General features: G+C 56.4%; 4 protein-coding genes and 1 long non-coding RNA gene across 11 annotated transcripts; 2 read left to right on the plus strand and 3 right to left on the minus strand.

Moving 5' to 3' along the window:
• Positions 1-71: 71 nt before the first annotated feature.
• Positions 72-4,188, minus strand: LOC147226568 (G protein-activated inward rectifier potassium channel 3-like). Its single transcript, XM_086161006.1, has 4 exons — positions 3,553-4,188; positions 3,071-3,420; positions 1,653-2,778; positions 72-755 (listed from the first exon to the last, which is right to left on the minus strand). The coding sequence occupies exons 2-4, from the start codon at positions 3,359-3,361 to the stop codon at positions 559-561; spliced, it is 1,614 nt and encodes a 537-aa protein (XP_086017132.1). The 5' UTR covers positions 3,362-3,420; positions 3,553-4,188; the 3' UTR covers positions 72-558.
• Positions 4,189-4,319: 131 nt separating this feature from the next.
• Positions 4,320-10,670, minus strand: zw10 (zw10 kinetochore protein). Its single transcript, XM_086161001.1, has 16 exons — positions 10,200-10,670; positions 9,824-9,958; positions 9,649-9,750; positions 8,962-9,039; positions 8,705-8,864; positions 8,082-8,234; positions 7,554-7,751; positions 7,337-7,473; positions 7,069-7,251; positions 6,618-6,838; positions 6,268-6,339; positions 6,008-6,177; positions 5,306-5,436; positions 5,099-5,230; positions 4,693-4,895; positions 4,320-4,519 (listed from the first exon to the last, which is right to left on the minus strand). The coding sequence occupies exons 1-16, from the start codon at positions 10,302-10,304 to the stop codon at positions 4,399-4,401; spliced, it is 2,301 nt and encodes a 766-aa protein (XP_086017127.1). The 5' UTR covers positions 10,305-10,670; the 3' UTR covers positions 4,320-4,398.
• Positions 10,671-10,674: 4 nt separating this feature from the next.
• On the plus strand, positions 10,675-15,901 carry mks1 (MKS transition zone complex subunit 1). Of its 5 annotated transcripts, none has more exons than XM_086161002.1 (18): positions 10,675-10,986; positions 11,297-11,415; positions 11,676-11,734; positions 11,813-11,977; positions 12,232-12,329; positions 12,419-12,547; positions 12,614-12,718; positions 12,793-12,901; positions 12,975-13,031; positions 13,368-13,410; positions 13,504-13,566; positions 13,646-13,716; positions 13,805-13,874; positions 13,950-14,057; positions 14,201-14,334; positions 14,998-15,080; positions 15,157-15,254; positions 15,328-15,901. In XM_086161002.1, the coding sequence occupies exons 1-18, from the start codon at positions 10,910-10,912 to the stop codon at positions 15,417-15,419; spliced, it is 1,680 nt and encodes a 559-aa protein (XP_086017128.1). In that variant the 5' UTR covers positions 10,675-10,909; the 3' UTR covers positions 15,420-15,901. The 5 variants fall into 5 exon arrangements, 4 of the variants coding, with proteins under 4 accessions (XP_086017128.1, XP_086017129.1, XP_086017130.1 ...); XR_015107225.1 differs by having other exon boundaries at positions 10,678-10,986; positions 14,205-14,334; XM_086161003.1 differs by having other exon boundaries at positions 10,678-10,986; positions 13,953-14,057.
• Positions 11,943-14,493, minus strand: LOC147226571 (uncharacterized). Of its 2 annotated transcripts, XR_015107228.1 has the most exons (4): positions 14,391-14,493; positions 13,912-14,116; positions 13,392-13,450; positions 11,943-13,295 (listed from the first exon to the last, which is right to left on the minus strand). It is a non-coding gene; the product is annotated as an uncharacterized LOC147226571 (long non-coding RNA). The 2 variants fall into 2 exon arrangements; XR_015107227.1 differs by having other exon boundaries at positions 11,943-13,450.
• A 72-nt stretch (positions 15,902-15,973) lies between the features above and the next one.
• On the plus strand, positions 15,974-23,980 carry LOC147226572 (AP-2 complex subunit beta). Of its 2 annotated transcripts, XM_086160999.1 has the most exons (22): positions 15,974-16,099; positions 16,907-16,962; positions 17,042-17,147; positions 17,343-17,478; positions 17,647-17,892; positions 18,061-18,251; positions 18,356-18,577; positions 18,736-18,856; positions 18,944-19,039; positions 19,143-19,258; positions 19,328-19,493; positions 19,632-19,730; positions 19,810-20,069; positions 20,137-20,329; positions 20,766-20,807; positions 21,395-21,547; positions 21,736-21,881; positions 22,006-22,135; positions 22,230-22,314; positions 22,389-22,475; positions 23,082-23,236; positions 23,337-23,980. In XM_086160999.1, exons 2-22 carry the CDS (start codon positions 16,926-16,928, stop codon positions 23,409-23,411), a joined length of 2,862 nt encoding a protein of 953 aa, XP_086017125.1. In that variant the 5' UTR covers positions 15,974-16,099; positions 16,907-16,925; the 3' UTR covers positions 23,412-23,980. The 2 variants fall into 2 exon arrangements, with proteins under 2 accessions (XP_086017125.1, XP_086017126.1); XM_086161000.1 differs by lacking the exon at positions 20,766-20,807.
• Positions 23,981-24,212: the final 232 nt, after the last annotated feature.

The raw sequence follows: 24,212 nt of genomic DNA on the forward strand, positions 1-24,212 counted from the left end.
CCTTACCAGTGCAGTGCCGCTCACGGTTCTACGTATTCTATAAATGCAGAGCTCACCTCAGTTTCTTACCGATAATTTATCCTTTATTAATCCCTCATGGGGAAATTCGTTCTCTGCAATTGACCCGTCATGGATGGACCATGAGCAGGAGGCTGCCGTCCGCCAACGCCAAGCTCTACCTCCTGCACCCCACCTAGTGCACAGTTCCGTACAGTGTTTATTATGTCTATATTACATATACACCCATTTATTTATTGACGTTCATGTGCTCCCCAATTGGCCCTCGGGGGACAAATAAAGTTTTCTCCGATTTCTGATCACTGGCTGCTGACCGGAGCTGCAGTTCTCCTGGCCTCCACCAGAGGGCAGCAGCTGCTCTCCTTGACAGTGCGAGTTAGCTTTAGCCTGATGTTCTGTGCTAATCCCAAAGTAGTCAGATTACTTTCAGGTTTACATCATAAACATCTTAAATGTTCTTCTGGATCGACACAGTTCAAGCGCTCGTCCTCAGTACTTCAGTGGTAGACCTGCGAGCGGAGGAGGTTCGGTTCCTCCTTCCTAGAACGTTCCTCCGCGTTCCTCGGCAGAGGTTCTGTCCTTCTGGCTGAGCTTGGACATCTGGACCTCGAAGGTCTTGTGGAAGGCGCTGTAGTCCACCCTGTAGGCCCCCTTGTCCATGGAGATGCAGGACTGGAAGCGATGTCCCCACAGGATCTCGTCCTCCGTGTAGGACGTCCGGGCCTGACACGTCATTCCTGCAACACCGGAGGGTGACCAGGATTATAACCCGGTTTATAGCCTGGATTATAAACCTGGATTATAAACCTTATAACCCAAATCATAGCCTGGATCGTAACCTGGATTATTAACTTTATAACCCAGATCATTGCCTGGATTATAACCCAGGCTATAAACCGTATCACCCAGACTATAACCCAGACTGTTAACTTTATAACCTAGGTCCCAGCCTGGATTATAACCCAGACTATAAACCTTATAACCCAGATCCGAGCCTGGATTATAACCCAGATTATAACCTGGATCGTAAACCAGGTTATAATCTGGACTGTCATTCAGATTATCACCTGGGTTATAAACCAGATTATTAACCCAGGTTGTAAAACCAGTTTGTCTGGTTGAGAATCAAAACCTTCATCACACACACACACACACACACACACACACACACACACACACACACACACACACACACACACACACACACACACACATCTCAGAGACTGACACTGACCTATTAATCGGGTATTGATGAGGTGTCAATGAACTATTGATGACGTATCAAGTTATTGACAACATTTTTAAGAGGTATTGAGATGTACTTTAATGATCCAATGCTTGGGAAATTGTCTAAAATGGAAGTATTGATTATGTATTCAATTACAGATGAGTATTGATAAAGTATTGATTACGTATGAAGTTACTGACGAGGTACTGAGGACGTATTGATTTGGTATGAAGTTATTGACGATGTACTGAGGAAGTATTGATTAGATATTGAGCTACTGATGAGGTTTTTGGGGTATTGAGGAAGAATTGATGAGGTATTAAGTGACCGATGAGATACTGAGGAAGCATTGATGAGGCATTAAGTTACTGGCAACGTTTTCAAGAGGTATTAGCGCAAGACCCACCAGACGCCTCCACGATGCCTTCCAGGATGACAATGATCTCGAAGGCCTCCCTGGTCAGCTGGTGGGCGCCCACCTCCCAGAAGGGGCTCCTGGGGTCAATGACATGGGTGATGGTCTGCGGCTCCACCAGCAGCAGCCGATCGCCCCCGCTGTCGTAGCCCAGGTTGATCTCCGACTGCTCCAGGGGGATGAACTCGCCCTCGGCGGTCTGCCGGGACCGGATGAGCTTGGCGCGGACCTTGGCGTCCACCATGTGACTCTCCCGCAGGTCACCGATGCGGAAGAGCATGCAGAGCCTCCCGTCGCGCTCGCAGACCACGCAGTGTTTGCCGAAGATCAGCGTCTGGGCTCTCTGCTGCGGCCGCGAGATCTTCACGAACATGCAGCCCACCATCAGGGCGTCGATGATGGAGCCCAGGATGGACTGGACCATCAGCAGCACGGCGCCCTCGGGGCACCGCGCCGTCACCGCCCTGGAGCCGTAGCCGATGGTCCTCTGGCTCTCCAGTGACAGCAGCAGGGCCGACAGGAAGCCATCCACGTTCTGGTAGCAGGCCTGCCAGCGCCGATCGTCCGCGTGCGCGAGGTCGTCCCGCAGCCACGCGCCCAAGAAGTAGATCCCGCCGAAGGCCACCCAGGTGAGCACGTAGCACAGGCTGAAGACCAGCAGGAACCAGCGGTACTTGAGGTCCACTAAGGTGGTGAAGATGTCCGAGAGGAAGCGGCTCTTCTCGGCGATGGGCCCCAGGTTCACCTGGCACTTCCCGTCTTTGGCGACGTAGCGCTGGCGTCGGTTGCCGGCGGCGACGTGCGGCGATGTCTCGTCGCCTAGCAGCTTGCAGCGCTTCCTGTGGGTCCTGCTGCCGTAGGTCTTCTCCGGCAGCGGAGCGGGGGGGCCGCTGCTGCAGGTGGAGCTCCTGGACTGCCACCTGGAGCTGAAGCGCTTCAGGTTCCTGCTGCGCTGCGAGCGCTGGGGTCGGGGGGGCACCTCCACCGGGCCGGGGGCCCCCTGCCCGGTCTCCACGAGGCAGGACTCCCCAGTGGGGAGCGCTGACGAGCAGACCGGATAGGTCAGGTTCCGGCTGGGGGGGGGCATCGTGGAATTCAGACGCGGGTCTTCTTCAACCTGGAAGAAGGATGACAGAAGAGTCAGAGCATGGAGGAAGGACAAAGGGTTAGGGCCGAGACGGATCGGAGCCTGACGGAACACAGAAGAACTGCGAGAAGATCCGAACTGAAGAAGCAGGACTGAAGGAACCGCTGCTCCAGCAGCTGTACGGTCACGACGTTCAGGTATCATCAGAGTGTCGTCTGCGAACGGACTGACTCTGTGACGGAGATACTTGGTTGGTTCGGTTCCGCTTTGGTTCTGACAGCCCCCGTGGAGCTCCTCGGACCGACCTCCAACAAGAGCATACCTTGCAGAAGAAGGGGGCGGAGTGGACCGGTCGGGGCTGGCTCCTGGGCAGGTAGGCCAGCAGGTGTTTGGCCATGGGGGTCTGTGCCGGAGGGGCGGAATTCCTGCGAGGCTCGATCCTGAGAGTCACACCGCTTTGCTGGATGTTCTGCAAGATGTTCTGCCGGTTGCTCTCCTGGATGTTCTGCTGGACACTCTGTGGGTCTCTGCTGCACACGACGGAGGAGAACATGGCCTGGACGGGTTCCACTCGGAGCGGAGAACAGGAGGCGAGCTCGGTCCTAAAGACCATCCTGGTATGGATGTTGGGATGGAACTGGACTTAGAGCTCCAGTGTCACAGTGAAGTGGGCTGATCGTTGCCGATCCAGTGACACACACACACACACACACACACACACACACACACATACAGGGATTATCACTAATCCTCAAAAGTAATCTGAGAAAGTCGAAGGAAACTAGTAGATTGGAAAAAGATTACTGGATCTGCCAGAAGGCTTAGAACGTGTCCAGATGTTGGCGGCGCCAGCCTGCTGATCACTGGAGGTCCTTGGAGACAGACCTCGGTGTTCTTCTTCACCGGGTCTTCGATCCGTTTCCCCAACAACCTACTGCAGACATTCTTGTTCTTCAGGAGGTTCTTTTCCTCCATTTGTCACAGGAAGCTTCCCTCTCCACATCCAGGAGGTCAGACCTTCTGTCATCTATGATTGACAGGCAGCAGGTGCTGCTGCGCCCACCTTCAGTCAGGGAACCAGGAGAAGACCCAATATGGATCTACAAGGTCTTGCCTCCTGCTTTCCCAGACCTCACACAAACAAACACCATCCTTTGGAGACCATGCTGTTCTGAAGCTACTCCAAAGCTGATGACAAAATGTCTCGAGAACCTTTCTGCAACCGCTCTGCAGCGTTGAGAAACATCTGGTGGAACGGAGCTCTATGGGGAGGTCGGCCATAGTCAGAATCGTGCAGCAGACCAGGTTCTCCACCAGAGCCTGCCCAAGACCTGCTGAACCAACACTTTGGGGCTTGGGTTGATTTGGTTCCCAATACAGGAGGACCATCAGAACCTCCTCCAGTCTCACAGAGCCCATGAACCCTGTGTTCCCCGCGGGGTCACCAGATGGTGGTGGTTACACAACCTCCCGAGGACCAGCTTAATCTGGGCGCGCTGAGGAGCAGGTTCTGATCACAATCAGCTTAGACCCAGAGCTTCTGGGTCAGAGGAATGTGGACCGACAACCAATCAGGATGAATCATGACTTTAATGGAGGAAGAACAGTACGAGGACCAAAGACAGGGAGGTCTCCTCCTCTGAGGAGGTTCTACTTGATCTTGGTCAGAGCCACGGCTCTCCTCTCTGTGTTCTGGAACAAGGCTCGGATCAGGCTCTTCACTTCTGAGCTGGAAAACTCTGCCGCCAGAGGACCTTTGCTGTCCGCCCACCTGAGGAGGAGGAGAACCACCAGGAATCAGAACCTTTAGGAACTCTTCAGGACAGAGATTGTGAAGTTCCTTCAATCAGGTCCTGCTGTTCCTAACATGTCTCCAATGAAGCCTCAAAAAAAAGCCAGGCCTCGACAGAACCACTCCAGCACGAAGGTCTTGGTTCTCCTCACCTGTCGACGATCTCCTGCAGGTTGGCCCGCAGAACGATGACCAACTCCTTGAAGGAGCTCCACTTCTTCACATAGAGCGGCACCTCCTCCTGGTACTTCCTGTTCCTGCTTTCCTCAGCGACAGGGATGAAGACCAGCGGACCTTCTTCGATGATGGTCTGGCACAGGGTGTGAAGGTGCTCGCCGTCCTCCGAGGAGATGTCCTACAAACAAGCCGGGGACAGACCAGGTCTGAGATGGTTCTGGTACATTCTGTCTTCTATGAGCTCTTCTGCTGATGAGTCCTGAAGAACCCCTGTAGACGCTGAGGTCATGTATCTCCTCTGAACGTCCAGATCGATCTCCAACCCAAAGGTTCTGAATCTACACAAAGCTGGATGGGTTGAGGACCCGCCAAGAGTCTCACCTCCAGCATCATGATCTTGGCCGTGACCTCGGCGATGGCCGTGTTCAGAAGGTTCCCCATGGCTTTGCAGTAGACGCTGATGGGGAGAACGTCCTGCCACACCGTCCCCAGCTGCTTCAGCTGATGGATGACCTGCAGATGGAGACGCCTGTGAGGAGACCCTGGCCTCGGGACGGGAGGAGGACTCAGAGAGGAGCTTCTCCATACCTGTCTCACCGCCTTGCTGGCAGCGATGTAGTTGTCTTCGTCGTCCAGGTTGCAGAAGTTGTGGGCGGTGGACAACCTCTCCAGGAGTTCAGCTCTCTGGACGTTCAGCTGAGCCAGAAAACACTGAGCTCCTGCAGGCCCACCAGAGACAAGCTGCACGTCATTCCATCAGATCCATCAGATCTCCAAACACCTCCAGCCATCACGCCACCGGCCACCTGGTCCTCACGCAAAGATCTAATTGGCCAGAAACGGTGGGTTTTGGGGTCGGAGTCAAGAGGACCTGCTGGAGGTCATCTCAGACCCACGACTCTGAACTAGGCTGCAGGTCAGAAGAGTCAGGAACTACTGATCTGGGATCAGCATACAGGACCTTCTCAGACCTGCTGGTGTCAGCAATTACTCAAATAACCAACAGGTGGGATCTGTCGGCTCTGTAGAGGACCATCTCAGAACTGTGAAGAAGATGGCCTGCAGGACCCCAGGTCGGTCCTGCACCCTAGCTCAAACCAGGAGCCTGAGGACAGCAGAAGCTGGAGGAACATCTGGAACCCCACTCATTAACAGTTAAGGTAGTTGCGAAGGGAGGAGGTCCAGATGAGCAGGCATACCGAACAAAGTGGCCGGTGAGCATGACCAGCAGCAGATACTTTCAACAACACAGAAGAGAAGGTCTTCTCAGAGATGTTGTGCAGACGTTACCCAGCTTCCTGAACCCAGGAACCATGTCTACCAGGGTGGCCACGCCCTCGCTGAGGGGCTGAGGAAGGTGCGGCCTGAAGTGGTGGCCCAGGGTGAGGAGATGGTGGGCCAGGAACATGCAGTTGTTGTGCTGGATGGCGGCCAGGTGAGGGAACTTCAGGAGGTTCTCCCTGGATCGGCAGCAGAGGCAGAATAGACACAGATCACATGACCTGCTGAGTGGAAGACGTGGAGAAGCTGCTGGCCAGCAGGGCCCTCACTTGTGGTATGTTGGAACGACGTCGTAGAACAGCTGGAAGATGTTTCTGACGGTGAAGAAGAGCTGCAGCGCACTGAGAGGAACACACACACACACACACACGTCATTGGCTGGTGAGACCTGGTGGCCTCCACCTTCTGACCGGTGGAGACCCAAGTGACCTCATACATCAGAATCGTGAGAAGATCCCCTGCTTCCCCTCTAACGAGGACTGGTCCTCCTCCTATGATGAGGAGCATCTGGATGGAGAACCTGGACTGCAGGGGACCTCCAGCCTAGGCTCTGCCCTCCACCTGTCACCAGACCTGCATCTACTGTCACAGACGGACCTTCTTGGTCCTCAGGACCCACCACTGCGTGGAGCTGCCCACGGCCTCGGAGAGCGTGTGGAGAGCCAGGTCCATGAGCTGCTGCACTGACTCGCTGATCCTGCAGGGCGGCAGGCACAGGCTCCACGCAGACAGCTGCTGACGCATCTCCATAGACACCTCCAGGTGGACCTCCGGACTGGACTGGACCTCAGGACCAGGAGACGGGAGCTTGGGGAGGCGGAGCTTGGAGTCGGGCGCGATCTGACCGAGGAGGAGGAGGAGGAGGAACATGTCAGCATCTGGAAACCTCAGGAACTCTGAACACCGGAGGACATCCTGATCTTCTCCCGGGCCTCCAACCTCAGAGGAGGTCACAGCACCATGAGACACGTTCCTCTCACAGGGACTTGAACCTCCAGAGGACTCACTGCATCTACCAGGTTCTAGTTCTAAACACACACACACACACACACACACACCCACACACATACCTTGACAGTGTTGTGCATCTCTGAGGTCATGAGTCTGCGTGCCTCCACGATGACGTCCCTGCACTTTTTGGAGGCAAAGTGACAGTTGACGTCCCGTGCGTATCTCAGCAGGGCCGTGGAGTCTCCTCGCAGGATCTCCATCTCCTTCAGACTCTTCTCGAACTCCTCCGTCTCCCTGATGACCTGTGGGGGCGAGAGGAGGTCTTCAGGAGGAGGTCTCCAGGAGGAGAGAAGGTGCCGAAGGAGGAGGAGGAGGAGGAGGACCCACCGAGGTGTACTGGTCCAGCTGGCTGCTGCTGGAGGGGATGGAGTGAAGGAGACACTCATGGATGATACACTGGGAGATCTCCTCCCAGATCAGGTCCCCCAGGATGGAGGAGAGCTTCTTCTTGCCGATGGAGACGTCTGAGATGAGAGGAGACCTTATGAGGAGGTTCTCCGCGGTGCGGAGGTGAAACCGGGGACGGAGAGGAGGATGTCGGTACCCAAAAGGTGTGAGTGCAGGGTCTTCAGCACCAGGAGGACCTTGCTGTAGACCTGAGAGGGGGAGGAGCGCTCCTCCAGGTTGTCCTCCACACACTGCAGGGACAGGAGGGTTCCCTCCCCCGGCTGCTCGCTCACCCGCACCGACAGCGAGGGGTGGATCACCAGGGGCTTCAGCATGTTCTTCAGCAGAACCTGACCTGGATCACAGGGAACCACTGTTACTCCTCTCGCACAGCCACTCCTCCACATGGCAGACGCCATGTTTGAGGAACACCACAGAGAAGAAGAACCCACAAAGAACGAGACCCTGGAACACAGTGGGGCTCTGATTTTTGGTTTACGTAACGTAAGGATGGAGGAACGTCAGGATAGAGGAACATCAGGGTGTCAGAAAGTCAGGATGGAGGATTGCAGGGCGTCAGAATGTCAGGACGTAAGGAAGCCAGGATGTCAGGGGATAAGAGGATGTCTGATGTTGGGACGTCAGAAGGTTGGAAGCATTGGAGGAGAAAGTGTCCTGGTCTCACTGAAAAGCTTGATCTTATGCTGAAGGTCTCCCTGGATGGCCAGGGCCTGCAGGACGCGGCGCAGCAGGGCGTGGGGCGGAGCCTCGGCGTCTTTGCTGCAGGCCTGGCTCAGCTGCAGCTCCACCTTCTGGAGGGACTTCAGACCTGCAGGCTCTGAGGACGAGGGGTCAACGAGAAAATACACGAAGACATGGTCATTACTCGCGGACCTTCGGTGTCACAGCAGAAGACGTCCCCTGACCCCCTCCATCTGTTGAGCGCTTCAACTACAAGCTTCCTGAGATCATGTGACCATGTTCTCTGAAGATGTCCTGAACCAGAAGGGAACCCTCAGGTTGTCCCCTGGTGGCGGGACCACAGACATGCAGGTCCAGGACCTTTGACCTGTGAGCCTTCACTCCAGGCTGGGAAGCAAGAACTTCCCGGGACAATATTTCTGACTGGACAAGTGGTCATTCATTCTCCAGACTTCCAGGACCCTGGAACTCTGCCCACATATGGAGATGTTTTAGCTCCTGGACACCAATCCCAGCCAAACGTTCTCCACTTTCATGGAGTAAAGGGGTTTCTAGATCATTACGCTGCCTGTCTGAAGACCACGAGGAGCTGTTAAATGGACTCACCCTTGGAAGAGGGTAACCTCCAGATGACCAGGCGCTTCCACTCGTCTCCCAGGTGGTAGATGAGGTTCTCCCTCTGCACCGTCAGCTCGGAGCTCAGGGCTCCCAGCAACTGCAGCTGGGACACCTTCCAGGACTTCAGGGCCTCTAGGCTGCTCCTGGCCTGCAGAGGAGCAGAGGAACCTTCAACTCCAGCCCAGTCCCACCTCTTTCATGAAGACCCCTGTGGTCTGGAGGTCAGGTTAGACCTCTGGTCTTACCTGCTCCAGCTGATTTGCTGCATCCACATATCTCTTCTCCAGTAAAGCCTTGCTGAAGGTCTCCATGGCGTTGTGGAACTGAGACACAAAAAATAACAAAGATCACCTGAGGAGATGTTCCCTGAGGAGCACATCCTCCTCCTGTTGTAGGAGCAACCTCAGGGCGAGGACCGGCTGAGGTTCAACCACAAACCTTCTCAGATAAACACTCAGCAAACGAAAAGCTAACGGCTACGAAAGCAAACGAAATAGCAAACGGCTCCGCAAGCCAATCACAGCTGACTCTGGGGAAAGGGGCGGGGTTTCATCTGGGTGAGTCAGCTGTCAATCACCCAACCACTCACACCTATGGACACCTCAGAGTGTTCAGTGGACCAGTGGCTGTGGAGCAGAGATGGAGAACCTGGAACCTTCCTTGGGTGAGGAGACGGTTCACCCATGCAGTGCTTGAACGATAAACATGGACAATAAACAAGTTCCTGAGGACCACACCTCCATCTCGAGAACATCAGACACAAGACAATGAGGTTCTCAGGGTGCCTGAGGGTCTATCAGGTTAGGTCCAGATGTCTTCTTCCCACATGATAAGATGCAATTCCTTCATCTTGAACATCCGAACATGGAAGATGAGATCTGATACGATCCGATACGTACGATCTGAACGTTCCGCTCACGTGTCTTATGTACCTTCTTCAGATGTTCCAGTATCCTGATGATCTGTGCGTTCTTCTCCAGCTGCATCTTCAGCTCGGCGTGTTCGGCCACGGCCACGTGGATGTTCTGCTGCACCTGCAAGGACGACCAGGGTTAAACACAGCTCCAGCCAGAGGTCCATCCGGCAGGACGGGTTCTCCACACACACCTCCGCCTCAATGCAGGTCTTCAGGGCCTGCATTTCCTTGGAGACCTGGTCCACCTGCACCAGGAGCTCCTCGGACCCCTGGAGACTCGGGAGGAAGTCACCGTAGCGCTTGTTTAACATGTCACACACCTCTTCCTGTTTGACACACACACACACACACACACACACACACACACACACACACACACACACACACACACACACACACACACACACACACACACACACGTCACGCCTCCAAACTTTTTCTTCAAGTTTCACCTGAAGAATATCCACACTTGGGATGAAGATCCACAACTTTTTGATAACAGTGGGCGTCCACGTCACCGTGAAGCACCGTGACCGCACCGGAACCGTGTGCTCCCCCGCCGCCTACCTTAGTATCGTCCACCTTCCGGGATATCTTGCTGATCTTGCTGGAGAGGTCCTCCTTCTCTAGCTTCCCGGAGCTCGCCAGGACCTCCGTGACGAACGACGCCATGTCTGGCGGCCGTCCTGCTCCCGCTCTCCCCGGGAACCGCGGCGGGTTGGGCGTCTCTCAACTGCCGGGGCGTCGGCGCCCCCTGCCGGTCCGGAAGTCGAACCGGAGGAACAGCAACAACAACACGGCTACGTCATCGACCAGATGGATTTTTTTGTGCTGAAAACACACCGGTTCTTTATTAACGGGAGTTTACCGGTTTTTCTGAGAATAAAGGTTAACGCGGGGCCGCGACTTTTCCGGTCGTCGTGGGTGAGAATACGGGTCTGGTACCTGAACGCACCGCCGCGTACGCGTCGCCCTGTAGTTCCGGCGGAGCGCCTGACGGGGCCGCTGGGCGGCTCCGCGACGGCAGCCCGAAAGCAGAAGAAGACCGGGTCTCTATGGCAACGAGAAGCGTGTTTTCCCTCTCCGTGGGTCTCGCTCTTGGTTCTGCGGGTTCCGTTATCGGTTCGGCGGGCTTCGGACCGGGAGTTAACCGCCCCCGTGTCCGCGCGGTTTCCTTTGCGGTTTGCTAACTTTGCTAACTCGTAGGTAGCCAACGGCAAAATGGCGGCGGCTAGCGTCTGTTAGCATCGGACCCCCGCCCGCGGAGACCCGGCGTCATGTCTGACTTGGTCACCGCGGACACCGGGGAAGCGGTGTACCGGACCCGGGATGCGATTAAAAACCTGAGGATAAGGTGAGTGTGAGCGGTCGGGTTAGCCTAGCCTAGCCTAGCTTAGATTCGAAGAGTTTATTGTCACATGCACAGTGTTTAAACGTATTTCCCTGTACATTAAATTCCTACTTTGCTGTCCGCAGTGCATTTTGGTGTGAATTGATGAGAAATGACATTAAACATTTTTATAGATATTACTTGACTGCAGCTTGGTGTGCAGGTGCAAGGCCGAGTGCAGTTTGAATGGCAGTGATTACATGTGGAGATGAGTGCAAAAAGAACAATGAGTGTCAGTATAAGAGGTCTCACTGCCCTTGCTTGTCGTTGGAAGGGTCCGGGTCGAGAAGGTGTCCTCCACGGCGGCCCTGTCCCAGCACCTCCAGCACCAGGTCCTATCCCAGGACAGAGAAGACATCGAGCTTGAGACCCTCCATCCTCCTGGGGTGACAGGTAGCCTCTTCTTCTCCTTAGTCCAAACTGGCGTGATGATGGTTCTTCTCAGGTCTCTGGCCTCCACATCCGTGTTCAACTGACACCGTCTCCGTGTTCTTAACCGTGATGTTTCCATGAGTAATGCATCAAGGTGACACCAGACGACCAGCTCTGGACCTTCTGACCTCATTGTCATCCCACTGGGAGATGGTTAATGGTGGTTGAAGACTGCTGTACATCCCATAATCTAACATAAAGCACTCTGATGTCTCTCATAGGTGGAGATGAGAACCAGGAGGAGGTGGTGGTGGGCTGGCAGGAAAAGCTCTTCAGTCAGGTGACTCAGCAGACCATTGTCGGGGCAGACTGAAAGCCCGAGCGTAGGAAGGTTCTGAAGGTTCTGCTGTGGTTCCAGTATGAGATGGAGCTATTCCAGAACGAGGCGGCGTGTCACACCCCTCTGGACCGGCAGTACCATGCCGAGGTCACGGCCCTCAGCAAGACCAGGAGCAGGAGGAACCTCCGCATCTTCACCTACACCGACCATGACCGCTACACCAGCTGTCTCCAGCTGCAGCCGGTACGTCCAACGTACAGCGTGGGTCTTGCCACACTGATGTCAGAAGAAGATGCCTGTCCGAAGGTCCGTTTCTTAGCTTCTGATGGATCTGACCAGGCTTGCTCTCAATAAAGTACTGAAACCATCTGCGGTAGATCCATGACTCACCTGGACTCTAGCTGTGAGCTGGCGGTGTTTGGTCCAGGTCTGGTCGGTTCTTCTCCATCCTGAAGATGAGCTCCGTGACTCTGTCTGTTTCTGGTCCTGACCTGCAGCCCCATGCAGAGCTGTTGAACACGACCAAAACCAGCCCCACCTTCCTGGCCGAGAAGATGGCCGGCGTCAGACAGCGGCGGCAGGACCGACGCACCATGTGAGTTAGGATTTCATGGTCCAAGCCAGAAGGTACGTGATTAGCTGTCTGGACGCTCAGGTTACAGGACCTTCTGGGACGGTCCACAGGGACTCCAGCATCAGCAAGACCAAGATCATCAACTGGGAGCCCAGCGAGGAGTTTGTGAGGAGCAGCCACGTGGTGACCAACGCTGTGCAGACCATGCACATCATGGCGGACCTGGGCCCATCCAGGAGGTAAGGGTTCCTGCTCCGCCCAGGCGTCTCCTCAGCTGGAGCTGACCTCCGGTTCTTCTCCCCCAGTTTGGGCCGGAGGGAGAACGAATGCTTGTTGTTCACCGTAAAAACGGACGGGAACGGAACGGTCACTGTGAAGCCGGACTTCAGCAGAGGAGGAGAACCTTACAGGTGAGTTCCACGCGGGTGAAGGTCCTAGAGGGAGGAGCCTGCTCAGGTCCCTCACCCTGTCTGCTGCGGTCCAGGATCGTGAACGAGGCAGAAAAGAGGGAAGTTTGGCATCTGACCGTGGAGGACGTGTCTGTCGCCATGACGGCGGAGGAGAAGGAGCAGGAGCAGAACATGTACAGAGACGTGAGTGGACCTCCTTAGGGAGACAGGACAGGCGAGGGAAGGAGCTCCATCATCATGACCGCTCTGTCTGCAGCTGCACCTGAGACACCGGGAGAACCTGAACAGCCTGGTGGGACAGGACTTTGAGATGGTAGGTGGATCTGCAATTACCACCAGCTTCCATCTGACCAGAGCTGAGAGAACATGTCTGCTTCAAGGGGCAGGAACCAACACCTTCTTCAGACCATGGGGGAGGTACAGTCTGAAGAACCAGGTGTCTCAGTGCTCCAGGACCAGAACCGTCTCCTCACAGCGAGAAGGTTCCTGGGTCCTCCCACTGTGGAGTCTCCATGATTCCTCTGACCCAGTTCTCTCCATGTTCTTCAGCCTGGTTCCTTGGGTGGTCCAGTGGAAACTGTGAATGGTTGTGAATGAGAGGGTGAATGTGAGCTCAGACATCCTATAATACTCAGCTGTCTGTCTGCAGCCTCCTGCTGGGATCCTGCGTTACCTGGTCAATGGAGAGATAGGTGAGGAAACATCTCAGGCCAACTTCTCCCAGGTCCTGAGCTGGGGACCAGAAGAAACAGAAAGTGCACTAACTGTGTAACAACCTCTCGCAGTGTCAGCCAGAGGCTTCGAGTACGACCACCTGCACGTCCACTTCTTCTTGGAGCTTCCAAACAGTGAGTACAAGCTGACACACACACACACACACACACACACACACAAATAAATGCAAGTATGTGTGTATGTTGGTTCCAGGCTGGTCCAGTCTACCCTTCCAGTCCCACTCAGGGGTCACACACACCTGCCGCACCAAGACCCTGGAGAAGGTGTGTGTGAGTGTGTGTGTGTGTGTGTGTGTGTGTGTGTGTGTGTGTGTGCGCGTTCCGCTAAACTGCCTTCCCTCTTCATCTCCAGGAGAACGTGGCCTTCTTTGGCTTCCCCTTCTCTTTTGAGGCCTTCTACATGAGTGACAGTCAGGGGGAGGGTGAGTGGCTGTGGTTCTCAGGTTCTCCTCTACCCACCTGCTCCTCTGAAGGGTCTCCGTCACGTCTCTTCTCAGAAGCTGTTCCCCAGTGGCCGGTGTTGTACTTCAAGGTTCTGTCCCTGGATTGGTGGCAGCGCTACCGGACCGAAGGCTACGGGTATCTGCTGCTTCCGGCTAGCCCTGGTAGGCCTGCTGGACCTACTGCACCTGCTGCTCCACAGCCAATGCTGGTGCTCTCCTCACTTAGGAAAGACAGTAGAACAATAGATCAGTGATCAGGATACTGCACATGTCAACAGATACTGTGTGTGTGTGTGTGTGTCCAGGTAGACACACAGTCACTTGTCAAACCTGGAGACCCCTGCAGACCGGGACCCTCTCCGCCCTCAGGCGCTTCTTCATCGGAGGGTCTCCAGAACTTGAAGACCACAGCTACGTCAGAATACCAGGAACCTTTAAGGCAGGGACACACACACACACACACACACACACACACACACACACACACACTTTTACCCGTGAGGTCAGATGTGTTTGTTCCCATCTGAGATGTTGGTGACTTCACATGGAATCTGTAAATGGTCCAAACACCTTCTCCCTCGGTAGAAAGATCCTTCATTCTCCAGGTAACTTTGGCTGTGTTTTTGAGTCCAGACACAGGTCTAGGTCCTGCAGCATCTGACTGGCCTGGAAAACAGATTCTGAGCAGATGTCTCCAGAGTTCTGACACTCCAGGCTGTGATTCACTTCAGTGTTGTGGATGAACATCCAAAGTCTAGCATAAGTTATCTGAAGGCTCTAGAAGCTTCTAGTTCAGGTCCAGACTGTGCTCTTTATAATATTATCCAGAGACCCCAACGGTTATCCCAGGAACCCACCTTTTCACAGGTAGACCACCTGCTGGTGGTGCTCCATGGTTTGGTCCATTTGAGGATCTAGAAACCCTGTGGGAGTGGAGCCATGTCTTCCTGCACTGTTTGTTCACCCAGGGGTTTCAAAATAAAAGCATCTCCAAAGACCACGTCCATAGATCCAGACCACCTGGTGTCAGAAGCAGAAGTCCCAGGTGTGACCTCAGAGGAGTGACTGTAACCTGGGGGTTCTTCTCCATCCTTCTATGCAGGGCTCCCGGCTGAGCCGCTTTGGGTTTTGCACCGAGACCACAGGAAGTGTCACCTTCAACCTGAACTGCATCCAGCAGGCCAAGTGAGTGTGTGTGTTTGTGTGTGTGTGTGTGGGGGCAGGAGATGTGACCCAGCGGATCCTTGGTCCTTGTGTCTAGGGCCTTCGTTGATGCCACCATGATGAAGAGAAGGAGGCAGACGGTGTTCGACCAGCTGGGAGGCTTCAGTCAGCAGGGGGCCGTCTGCAGCGTCCTGGGTAAGACCTTCATCCAGGGGCCAGTGTGTGTTTGTGTGGTGGGGCTAAGCTGTGTGTGGATGTCTCTTGTCAGAGGCCTTCCAGAGGGCCAGGAGAAGAATGCAGGAGGCCAGGGAGAGTTTCCCCGGTGGCCATGACACCAGCGGCGCACAGCTCACCATCTAGGGCCCGGCGTAGTCGCCACAGAGATGCTCCTGTCAGCATGGGCGCCATGGAGACGGGACATCTGGCATCTGCCAAGCAGAGGGTTCCTCAGCATCCCTGTGGATGGACACCAGGACATCAGGATTATATTCAGTCACATTATGGGATGACATTTACCGCAATCGGAATTGCTGCGGTTACTGCAGGAGGTCACTGAAGCTCCCGGTGAAATCATGAGTAGTCTGGTTCTGGAGAACATCTGCTCATGTGAGCAGGTTAAAGTCTCCTCTCCACCTCCATCCCGGGTTGGACGAGTGACTTATTTTTGGACATGCTCAGCTGTAAATGTCAATTATGACGTTGTGTCATTTTATATATTCGGATGTATTTTTACATGTGTCACAGATGCTCCTGGCTGTTTTACATTAAAGAGGATTGTTCCTTCATGACGTCAACCTGAGCTATTCAATAAACCGAAATAAAGTCGATAATGGCTCTGAAAACATCTCTTCAAGAAGGTGGCTCCGATTTCCCCGGTTTCGCTGAAGTGTTTGGTCCGTGAACGTCTCAGGCTGCCTCGGTGTCCGGAGGAGGGCGGCGGTCCCTGAACGCCTCACCCGTCCAGTCTCCATCTTCCTTCCGCAGCCCGGACCCGGTTCGCCCCGCGCCTCTCCGCCGTCCGCCGCCGGGAATCACGCCAGGTAACCGGACGTCCCGCCGCCAGAACCCCCGCACCGGTTCTCCATCCGAGGGCGGAACGGGTTCCGACCGAACCGGAGCCGTTAACGTCCGCGGTCAACGGGCCACCGCTCCCGGTCCCTGCTGCGGTCGCACCCAGGTCACCGCATCGAGCGGGTCCCGTCCCGGCGGGCGGAGCGGCTCCGGGCCGCGGCGCCCCCGGGAACCGGTCCGGTTCGGACACTGCGGTTCTTAGCCTGTTAGCTTTATGCTAACGGAGACGAAGCGTCTTGCTAGCATGCAGCGAGCTAATGCTAGCGGCGGCCAACCGCCGTCTTCCGGCCGGGTTGTCGCGGTGGCACCGGGTCCACCGGACCGTGGCTCTGACCCAGAACGGTCCCAGCATCGGGGTCCCGGACCACCGGTCGGACCGGGATCTCTACCGGCAGAAAACACGGTAACGGGACATCCGACGGAAAGGAGCGTTAGCTGTGTTCACTTCGCCCCGGAACTCCGAGCGTCCACTGCGGCCAAGGAGGCCGGCCGTTCGGGGGTCCTGAACGCCTCACCGTGTGTGTGTGTGTGTGTGTGTGTGTGTCCGGTGATCGTGGGCGGACTGTTGACCCCCGGTGACCCCCCCCCCCCCTCCAGATCTTCGTGGGCCTGTAGAGATCTATCCACCCAGGTTCAGGTCCAGGTCCATAGGCTCCTGGGTCCAGGTCTAGCCTGACATCCAGAAGCTGTTCCCCCATATTACCACTCTACCATCCTGGACCCTTGGTTCTGTGGACCTGGATCTCTAAGCAGGCTGTTTATGATCTTCTTCACAGAACTTTGAGGACCACCATCATGACGGACTCCAAGTACTTCACGACCAACAAGAAAGGTAGGTGGTTTGCGTGTGTGTATGTTTGTATGCGTGTTCAGAACCATACCGGAGTGTGTTTTGGTGGTTCCTCCTGCAGGGGAGATCTTCGAGCTGAAGGCAGAGCTCAACAATGAAAAGAAGGAGAAGAGAAAGGAGGCGGTGAAGAAGGTGATCGCCGCCATGACGGTCGGAAAGGACGTCAGGTAAGGTAGAAGGTGGAGCCCTCGTTGGGCCCATCTTCTTCTTTCTCTATTACACAGTTCCAACACAATGGAGCAAAATCTGCTCCATGACCATTTTCATCTCCAGGCCTTCTGGACTTCAGAAGATGAGAGTCCACTGGGCTGGAGGTCTTGAGGTGTGGTACCTCAGGTGACCCGGTTCTCCTGTCGTTCCAGTTCTTTGTTCCCAGACGTGGTGAACTGCATGCAGACAGACAACCTGGAGCTGAAGAAGCTGGTCTACCTCTACCTGATGAACTACGCCAAGAGCCAGCCAGACATGGCCATCATGGCCGTCAACAGCTTCGTCAAGGTCAGACCTCCACACGCCAGTCCGCGGGTCTGGGGTCTTCTAGTTTCTGGGGTCTTCTGGTCTCCTTGTGTCTGAAGTCCAGGTGTGGTTCCAGGCCCGAATGGGACTGGATGTAAAGCGTGTTCTCAGCAGGTTCCTGGTGGACCTCACGCTGCTCTTTTCCTCCAGGACTGCGAGGACCAGAACCCTCTGATCCGGGCCCTGGCCGTGAGGACCATGGGCTGCATCCGCGTGGACAAGATCACCGAATACCTGTGTGAGCCTCTCAGGAAGTGTCTGAAGGACGAAGACCCCTATGTCAGGAAAACGGCTGCCGTCTGCGTGGCCAAACTCCACGACATCAACGCCCAGATGGTGGAGGACCAGGGCTTTCTGGACTCGCTGAGGGACCTCATTGCGGACTCCAACCCCATGGTCAGTGGAAGCTTCCAGTGGTCCTCATCAGGCCGGAGAAGGTTCTGAGCAGGGCGGTCGTGATGTTGAAAATGGGACGTCAGAAGAAGGGGAAGTTCTCACTCCCCCGGAACCTGAAGAAGTGCAAGGTCTCCGGCCTCACCTGTGACCTCCTCCCTCCGTCCACAGGTGGTGGCCAACGCCGTGGCCGCCTTGTCGGAGATCAGCGAGTCCCATCCCAACAGCAACCTGCTGGACCTCAACCCTCAGAACATCAACAAGCTGCTGACGGCCCTCAACGAGTGCACGGAGTGGGGGCAGATCTTTATCCTGGACTGCTTGTCCAACTACAACCCCAAGGATGAGCGCGAGGCCCAGAGGTAGTCCTGAGGTCTCCTATGTGTGTGTGTGTGTGTGTGTGTGTGTGTGTGTGTGTGTGTGTGTGTGTGTGTGTGTGGTGACCCTCCTCTAATGTTCTCCCCAGTATCTGTGAGCGAGTCACTCCTCGACTGTCCCACGCCAACTCTGCCGTGGTCCTGTCGGCCGTGAAGGTGCTCATGAAGTTCCTGGAGCTCCTGCCCAAAGACTCCGACTACTACAACACCCTGCTGAAGAAGCTGTCACCCCCGCTGGTCACCCTGCTCTCCGGGGAGCCCGAGGTCCAGTACGTGGCTCTGAGGAACATCAACCTCATCGTCCAGAAGAGGTGGGTGAAGAACCCGCCCAGGCTCTGACCCAGAACTTGGTCAGACACTTCTAGAGGTCTTCTCCTGGAGGCCATCGTCACCGCTTCATGTCACGTCCCCATGGTTCGCGGTGGCCAAAATTCTGGATCACCTGGGTTCCTGTGGTCTGTCTCTGCAGGCCGGAGATCCTGAAGCAGGAGATCAAAGTGTTCTTTGTGAAGTACAACGATCCCATCTACGTGAAGCTGGAGAAGCTGGACATCATGATCCGCCTGGCCTCGCAGGCCAACATCGCCCAGGTAACCTCCTGATGTCCACCTGCGGGACGGGGGGAGACTCCTCATCCTCGAGGGAGAAGGTTCCTGACGTCTGTGGGTCCCGTGCAGGTCCTGGCTGAGCTGAAGGAGTACGCCACCGAGGTGGACGTGGACTTTGTGCGGAAGGCCGTGCGAGCCATCGGACGCTGCGCCATCAAGGTGGAGGTAAGGAGATCGGTGTCAGCCCGGGCTAACGGGTTCCGAGACCCCAGGGTTCTGCTTAGGGTTCCTTCTATATCAATTCTTCCTTCATGTTGTTCTTCTCCAGCAATCAGCTGAGCGCTGCGTCAGCACCCTGCTGGACCTGATCCAGACTAAGGTCAACTACGTGGTCCAGGAGGCCATCGTGGTCATCAGGGACATCTTCCGCAAGTACCCCAACAAGTAGGTGACCGCCTGACCTCCGTTCCCAGGGGTCCGTCACACGCAGGCTGAGATGTAGATGTTCTCCAGGTACGAGAGCATCATCGCCACGCTGTGCGAGAACCTGGACTCCCTGGACGAGCCCGACGCCCGTGCGGCCATGATCTGGATCGTGGGCGAGTACGCAGAGAGGATCGACAACGCCGACGAGCTCCTGGAGAGCTTCCTGGAGGGCTTCCACGACGAGAGCACCCAGGTGACCTTCGCCTGCAGGCCGGGCCAGGTGGAGCTCGGATCCAGGCGCTCCTGATGTCTGGTCCGAGACGGTCTCCTGTCAAGCCTCAGGCTTCCCGCGGCTCCAGAACCTTCTTAACACCACCGCACTTCCCTCCAGGTCCAGCTCACTCTGCTGACGGCCATTGTCAAGCTGTTCCTGAAGAAGCCCTCTGAGACCCAGGAGCTGGTCCAGCAGGTCCTCAGTCTGGCCACCCAGGTGACGCCAGCAGATCCGCCCGTCCGGTTCACGGTTCCCCGAAGCCCTGGGACCGATCCGTCTTTCCTGGTCTCCTCAGGACTCGGACAACCCGGACCTTCGTGACCGGGGCTACATCTACTGGCGCCTGCTGTCCACCGACCCGGTGACGGCCAAGGAGGTGGTCCTCTCCGAAAAGCCCCTGATCTCCGAGGAGACGGACCTGATCGAGCCCACGCTGTTGGACGAGCTCATCTGCCACATCGGCTCCCTGGCCTCGGTCTACCACAAACCCCCCAGCGCCTTCGTGGAGGGCAGCCACGGGATCCACCGCAAACATCTGCCCGTCCAGCACAGCAGGTCAGAACCTCCGCCACACCTTCTGAAGAGACCCCATCCGTGGTCCTGACGGAGGTCTCCATCCCAGCGCCGAGACAGGAGAGAGCCCGGTGAGCGGCGGGCCGCCGGCCGCCATGGACCAGCCCCATGTCATCCCCAGCCAGGGGGACCTCCTGGGGGACCTTCTCAACCTGGACCTGGGCCCGCCCGTCAATGTGCCACAGGTGTCTTCCATGCAGATGGGGGCGGTGGACCTCCTGGGTGGAGGACTGGACAGCCTGGTGAGCACACACACACACACACACACACACACCTACATATCATGTGTGTCCAGTGGGTCCATCGGAGGAGAAAGATGGAGGTGGACATTCCCCCTCACTCATCTACCAGGGGAGCAGGGCTCAGGTTGAGCTCCTGGAGGTGAAGATCATGACGTTCCTACACACTGATCGCAGTACATTTGGAGTAGTGCTGGCGGAACTGCTCGAGGACTGTTGAGGGTTCCTGGGTCTGCTGTGGCTCCTCCTCCCGAACATCTGCTGAAGTGAAGAACCTCTTCGGAGCAGTGTGTCTGTCTCGGGTGGGGGGTCTGGCTGAAGGTCGGGCTGAGGGTCAAGGAGGGTTCCTGTTGAAGGCTTGGGTTGCTAAGAAGGTCTCTCTCTGTCTCTGGTGTGTGTCTGATGGTCGCTGGGGTTGTCCTCTCCTGTCCTCCTGTAGCTGGGGGGAGACCTGGGCGGAGGTGTTGGGGGAAGTCCAGCTGTAAGTGAAGTTCTCCCGCCGTGGTCTGCATGCCGCATGTCTTCACGCTAACTTTCCACACGCCTACAACGCCGCCGCACTCACACCTCCGCTCGGAACTTCTCGGAAGCTCTGCCCGTCTCTGCCCCTGGTCCCGTCTTCTGCCCGATCCTCGGGTCAGGAGGGGACGGTGACGCCTCGGGAAGCAGGAGGCCACCGCAGAAGGACCGGGCTCCTGGGCGCAGGTGGATCGAGCCTCCGCTGAAGGTCCCGGGTCAGGGTGAAGCCGCTCCTGGTGGTCCTCAGCCCAGACGACCTGGAGCCGAGTCCTCCATCGCAGCTTCTCGGAGAAACATCTCCGTGCGTGGACGTTTGGGGTTGAGGTCCGGCGCCAGGTCGGAGCCTTTAGACCCGGGCAGAGGCAGGCAGAACGTCGCTGACTCCTGAGTCCTTAGGACCTTGACTAACTTCACACCTTCTCGTGCTCAGCTTGATTTGGTTCTTCTCCGCGCCCCAGGGTTACCTCTGACCATCTGGCCTTCTCAGAACTTCTTTTGGGGACTCCCTGGCTCTGCTCTCACCTTGTCCACGTGTTCTTGTCTCTTCAGGTGGGACAGAACTTCATCCCGTCTTCTGTCCCCAGTACCTTCGCTCCTTCTCCAACTCCGGCTCCTCCGGCCGTCAGCAGCGGTCTCAATGACCTGTTTGAGCTCTCCACCGGCATGGCCATCTCCACCGGGGGCTACGTTGCCTCCAAGGCGGTGAGTCCTCCTCAGATCGGGAGAAGCAGAGAACCGCCTCAGAGAAGGTCCGGTCCACCATCCTGTCAGCACGGTTCCCGGTCCAGAGGCCAAAGGAACCTTCAGCTTGGACGCGGAACCAGAACCGGACAGGCCTTGAAGGCACCAGGCGGTCAGGGTGAAGGTTCTGATGTGTCTCCTCCCCCCAGGTGTGGCTCCCGGCGGTCAAAGCCAAGGGCCTGGAGATCTCTGGAACCTTCTCACGCCGTCAGGGTCACATGTACATGGACATGACCTTCACCAACAAGGCCCTGCAGCACATGACCGACTTTGCCATCCAATTCAACAAGAACAGGTCAGTGGAGTCCACCGGCTCCACCTCCATGTCCTGCACCTCCATGTCCTGCAGTGGTTGAGTCTGTTGTGCATGTGCGTGTGTGTGTGCGTGTGTGTGTGTGTGTGTGTGTGTGTGTCTCCAGCTTTGGAGTGATCCCCACCAGCCCCCTACCCATCCACACGCCCCTGATGCCAAGCCAGAGCATTGACATCTCGCTGCCCCTGAACACCATCGGACCCGTGATGAAGATGGACCCCCTCAACAACCTGCAGGTGCAAACACATGCACACACACACACACACACACACACACAGAGGGTTGTCGTCAGCTTCTGCCGGCCAGGGTGACGCGAGATGTCCTCCTCAGGTGGCGGTGAAGAACAACATCGACGTGTTCTACTACAGCGTCCTCATCCCCCTTAACGTCTTCTTCGTGGAGGACGGAAAGATGGGTATGTTTTTCTGACGTCCCCCTGATGGACCACCGTCTCCTCCGTCTAACCTGAAGGTGTGTCCTCCCCCTCAGAGCGCCAGGTGTTCCTGGCCACCTGGAAGGACATCCCCAACGAGAACGAGCTGCAGTATCAGATCAAGGAGTGTCACCTGAACGCAGGTCAGTTCTTGGTCCCGACCCCATCCATCTCAGCGGGTCCATCCCCGACCTCCGCCGGAATGAAGTCCTTCACGTAGAACCGGCACTCGCCGGGTGGCGGGTCACACTGGACGCACTGGAAGGTCTCTGGGTTCAGAAGCAACGTTGTGTAGGACAAAAAAAGAAATTCTCCTACCTGGGTTCTCTCCAGGTTTTCCTGACGGTCAGCGGTTTTACAGAAGACTGCGTGGTCCATAGGTGAGGATGATTGACGGGTCCGGGCTAAGCCCCGCCCCCTCGCCCCGGTAGCGGCGAGATGTCTCCGGGCATCCGACCGTAGATGAACGAGCGAAGGTCCCCCGGACCTTCGGCGGGATTCGTGTCTGAGGGTCACGTTTGTCTTCTCTGTCTCCACATCCATGCTGTTCTGAGGACTTCACCTCCTGTCCACCCGAAGGACACGCCTGGTCCGTCCCAGGAGAAGCTCCTCGCTTGTAGTTGAGCGGCTCAGAGAACCCAGTAGAAGCGTCCTGTGTTAGCTCCCGGTGTCTAGCCTTCTCAGGTCCAGTAGAGCTCGCCGTCCGGCTCCGGCCCGGTTCCTCACGCCCGTCCTCCTCCTGTCCGCAGACACCGTGTCGGGGAAGCTGCAGAACAACAACATCTACACCATCGCCAAGAGGAACGTGGAGGGCCAGGACATGCTCTACCAGTCCCTGAAGCTCACCAACGGTATCTGGATCCTGGCCGAGCTCCGGATCCAGCCGGGGAACCCCAACTACACGGTACGCGGGCTCGGGTTCTCCTCGCCGAGGAGCCACGAACATCGGAACTAGGTCGGCGGAGACGGTGGGTGAGGGAGGTTCTGACTGTGTGTGTCCACAGCTGTCCCTGAAGTGTCGGGCCCCCGAGGTGTCCCAGTACGTCTACCAGATGTACGACGCCGTGCTGAAGAACTGAGTCCTCCGGCACATCTCCATCTCCATCTCCAGCCCATCTCCGACCCCCCAGCCCACCTCCAGCTCCACCCGGTGAAGGTCCGCTTAGGAGTCCCCGCCTCAGAGCAACCCCAAGGGGTGCAGATGATCACGAGCTTGATGGTTCCCTGGTTTTGACCTCCATGCTGTGTCACACATTCCATCCTGATCTTCTTAATGTTGTAGATGTTGAACTTATGACCTTTGACCCCGTGCCCCCACACACGTGACCCGTCACACAGGAAGCGGAATGAAGGTCCCCCTCCTTCCAGCTCCGACCGATTGGTTTAGCGTTACTTAGAAAGACCTCGAGTCGTCCTGAGATGTTCCTCAGGAGAAGTGGAACCTCCTCACCTCACCCTCCTGGTCCTTCCACCTGTGCATGCCCCCTCCCTCCCCCCACTCCAGTGGCCTGTCTGGGGGAGGGCAGAGTCCTGGTTCCACGGAGAACATCCCTGGACCGGCGGCTCCTTCCGAGACCGGTCATTTGTCTGTTCCTTCGATGTTCCTTCGATGTTCCTCCAGCCCGATACCAATAAAATGTCAAAGAGGCGTCACTGGTCTCCTCCTCAGCAGAACCTCTTCCATCATCTGCTCCTCATCCTCACCTCAGACACCATAAAGAAGAAAAGGTTCAAGGTTCCACCACACAGGTCAGAACTTCCAGCAGAAGCAGAGGAGACCTGGATCAGAGAGGATGGAGATCAGCGGGAGCCTCGGACATCTTCAAGAAGATCTGAGAGGGGCAGGAGAATGCTCTTAACACCACACACACACACACACA

The sequence above is a fragment of the Fistularia commersonii genome, chromosome 15 (genome assembly GCF_037954325.1).
Source record: "Fistularia commersonii isolate RoL2024-O1a breed Wild chromosome 15, RoL_Fcom_v1.0, whole genome shotgun sequence".
Classification (NCBI taxonomy): Eukaryota; Metazoa; Chordata; class Actinopteri; order Syngnathiformes; family Fistulariidae; genus Fistularia; species Fistularia commersonii.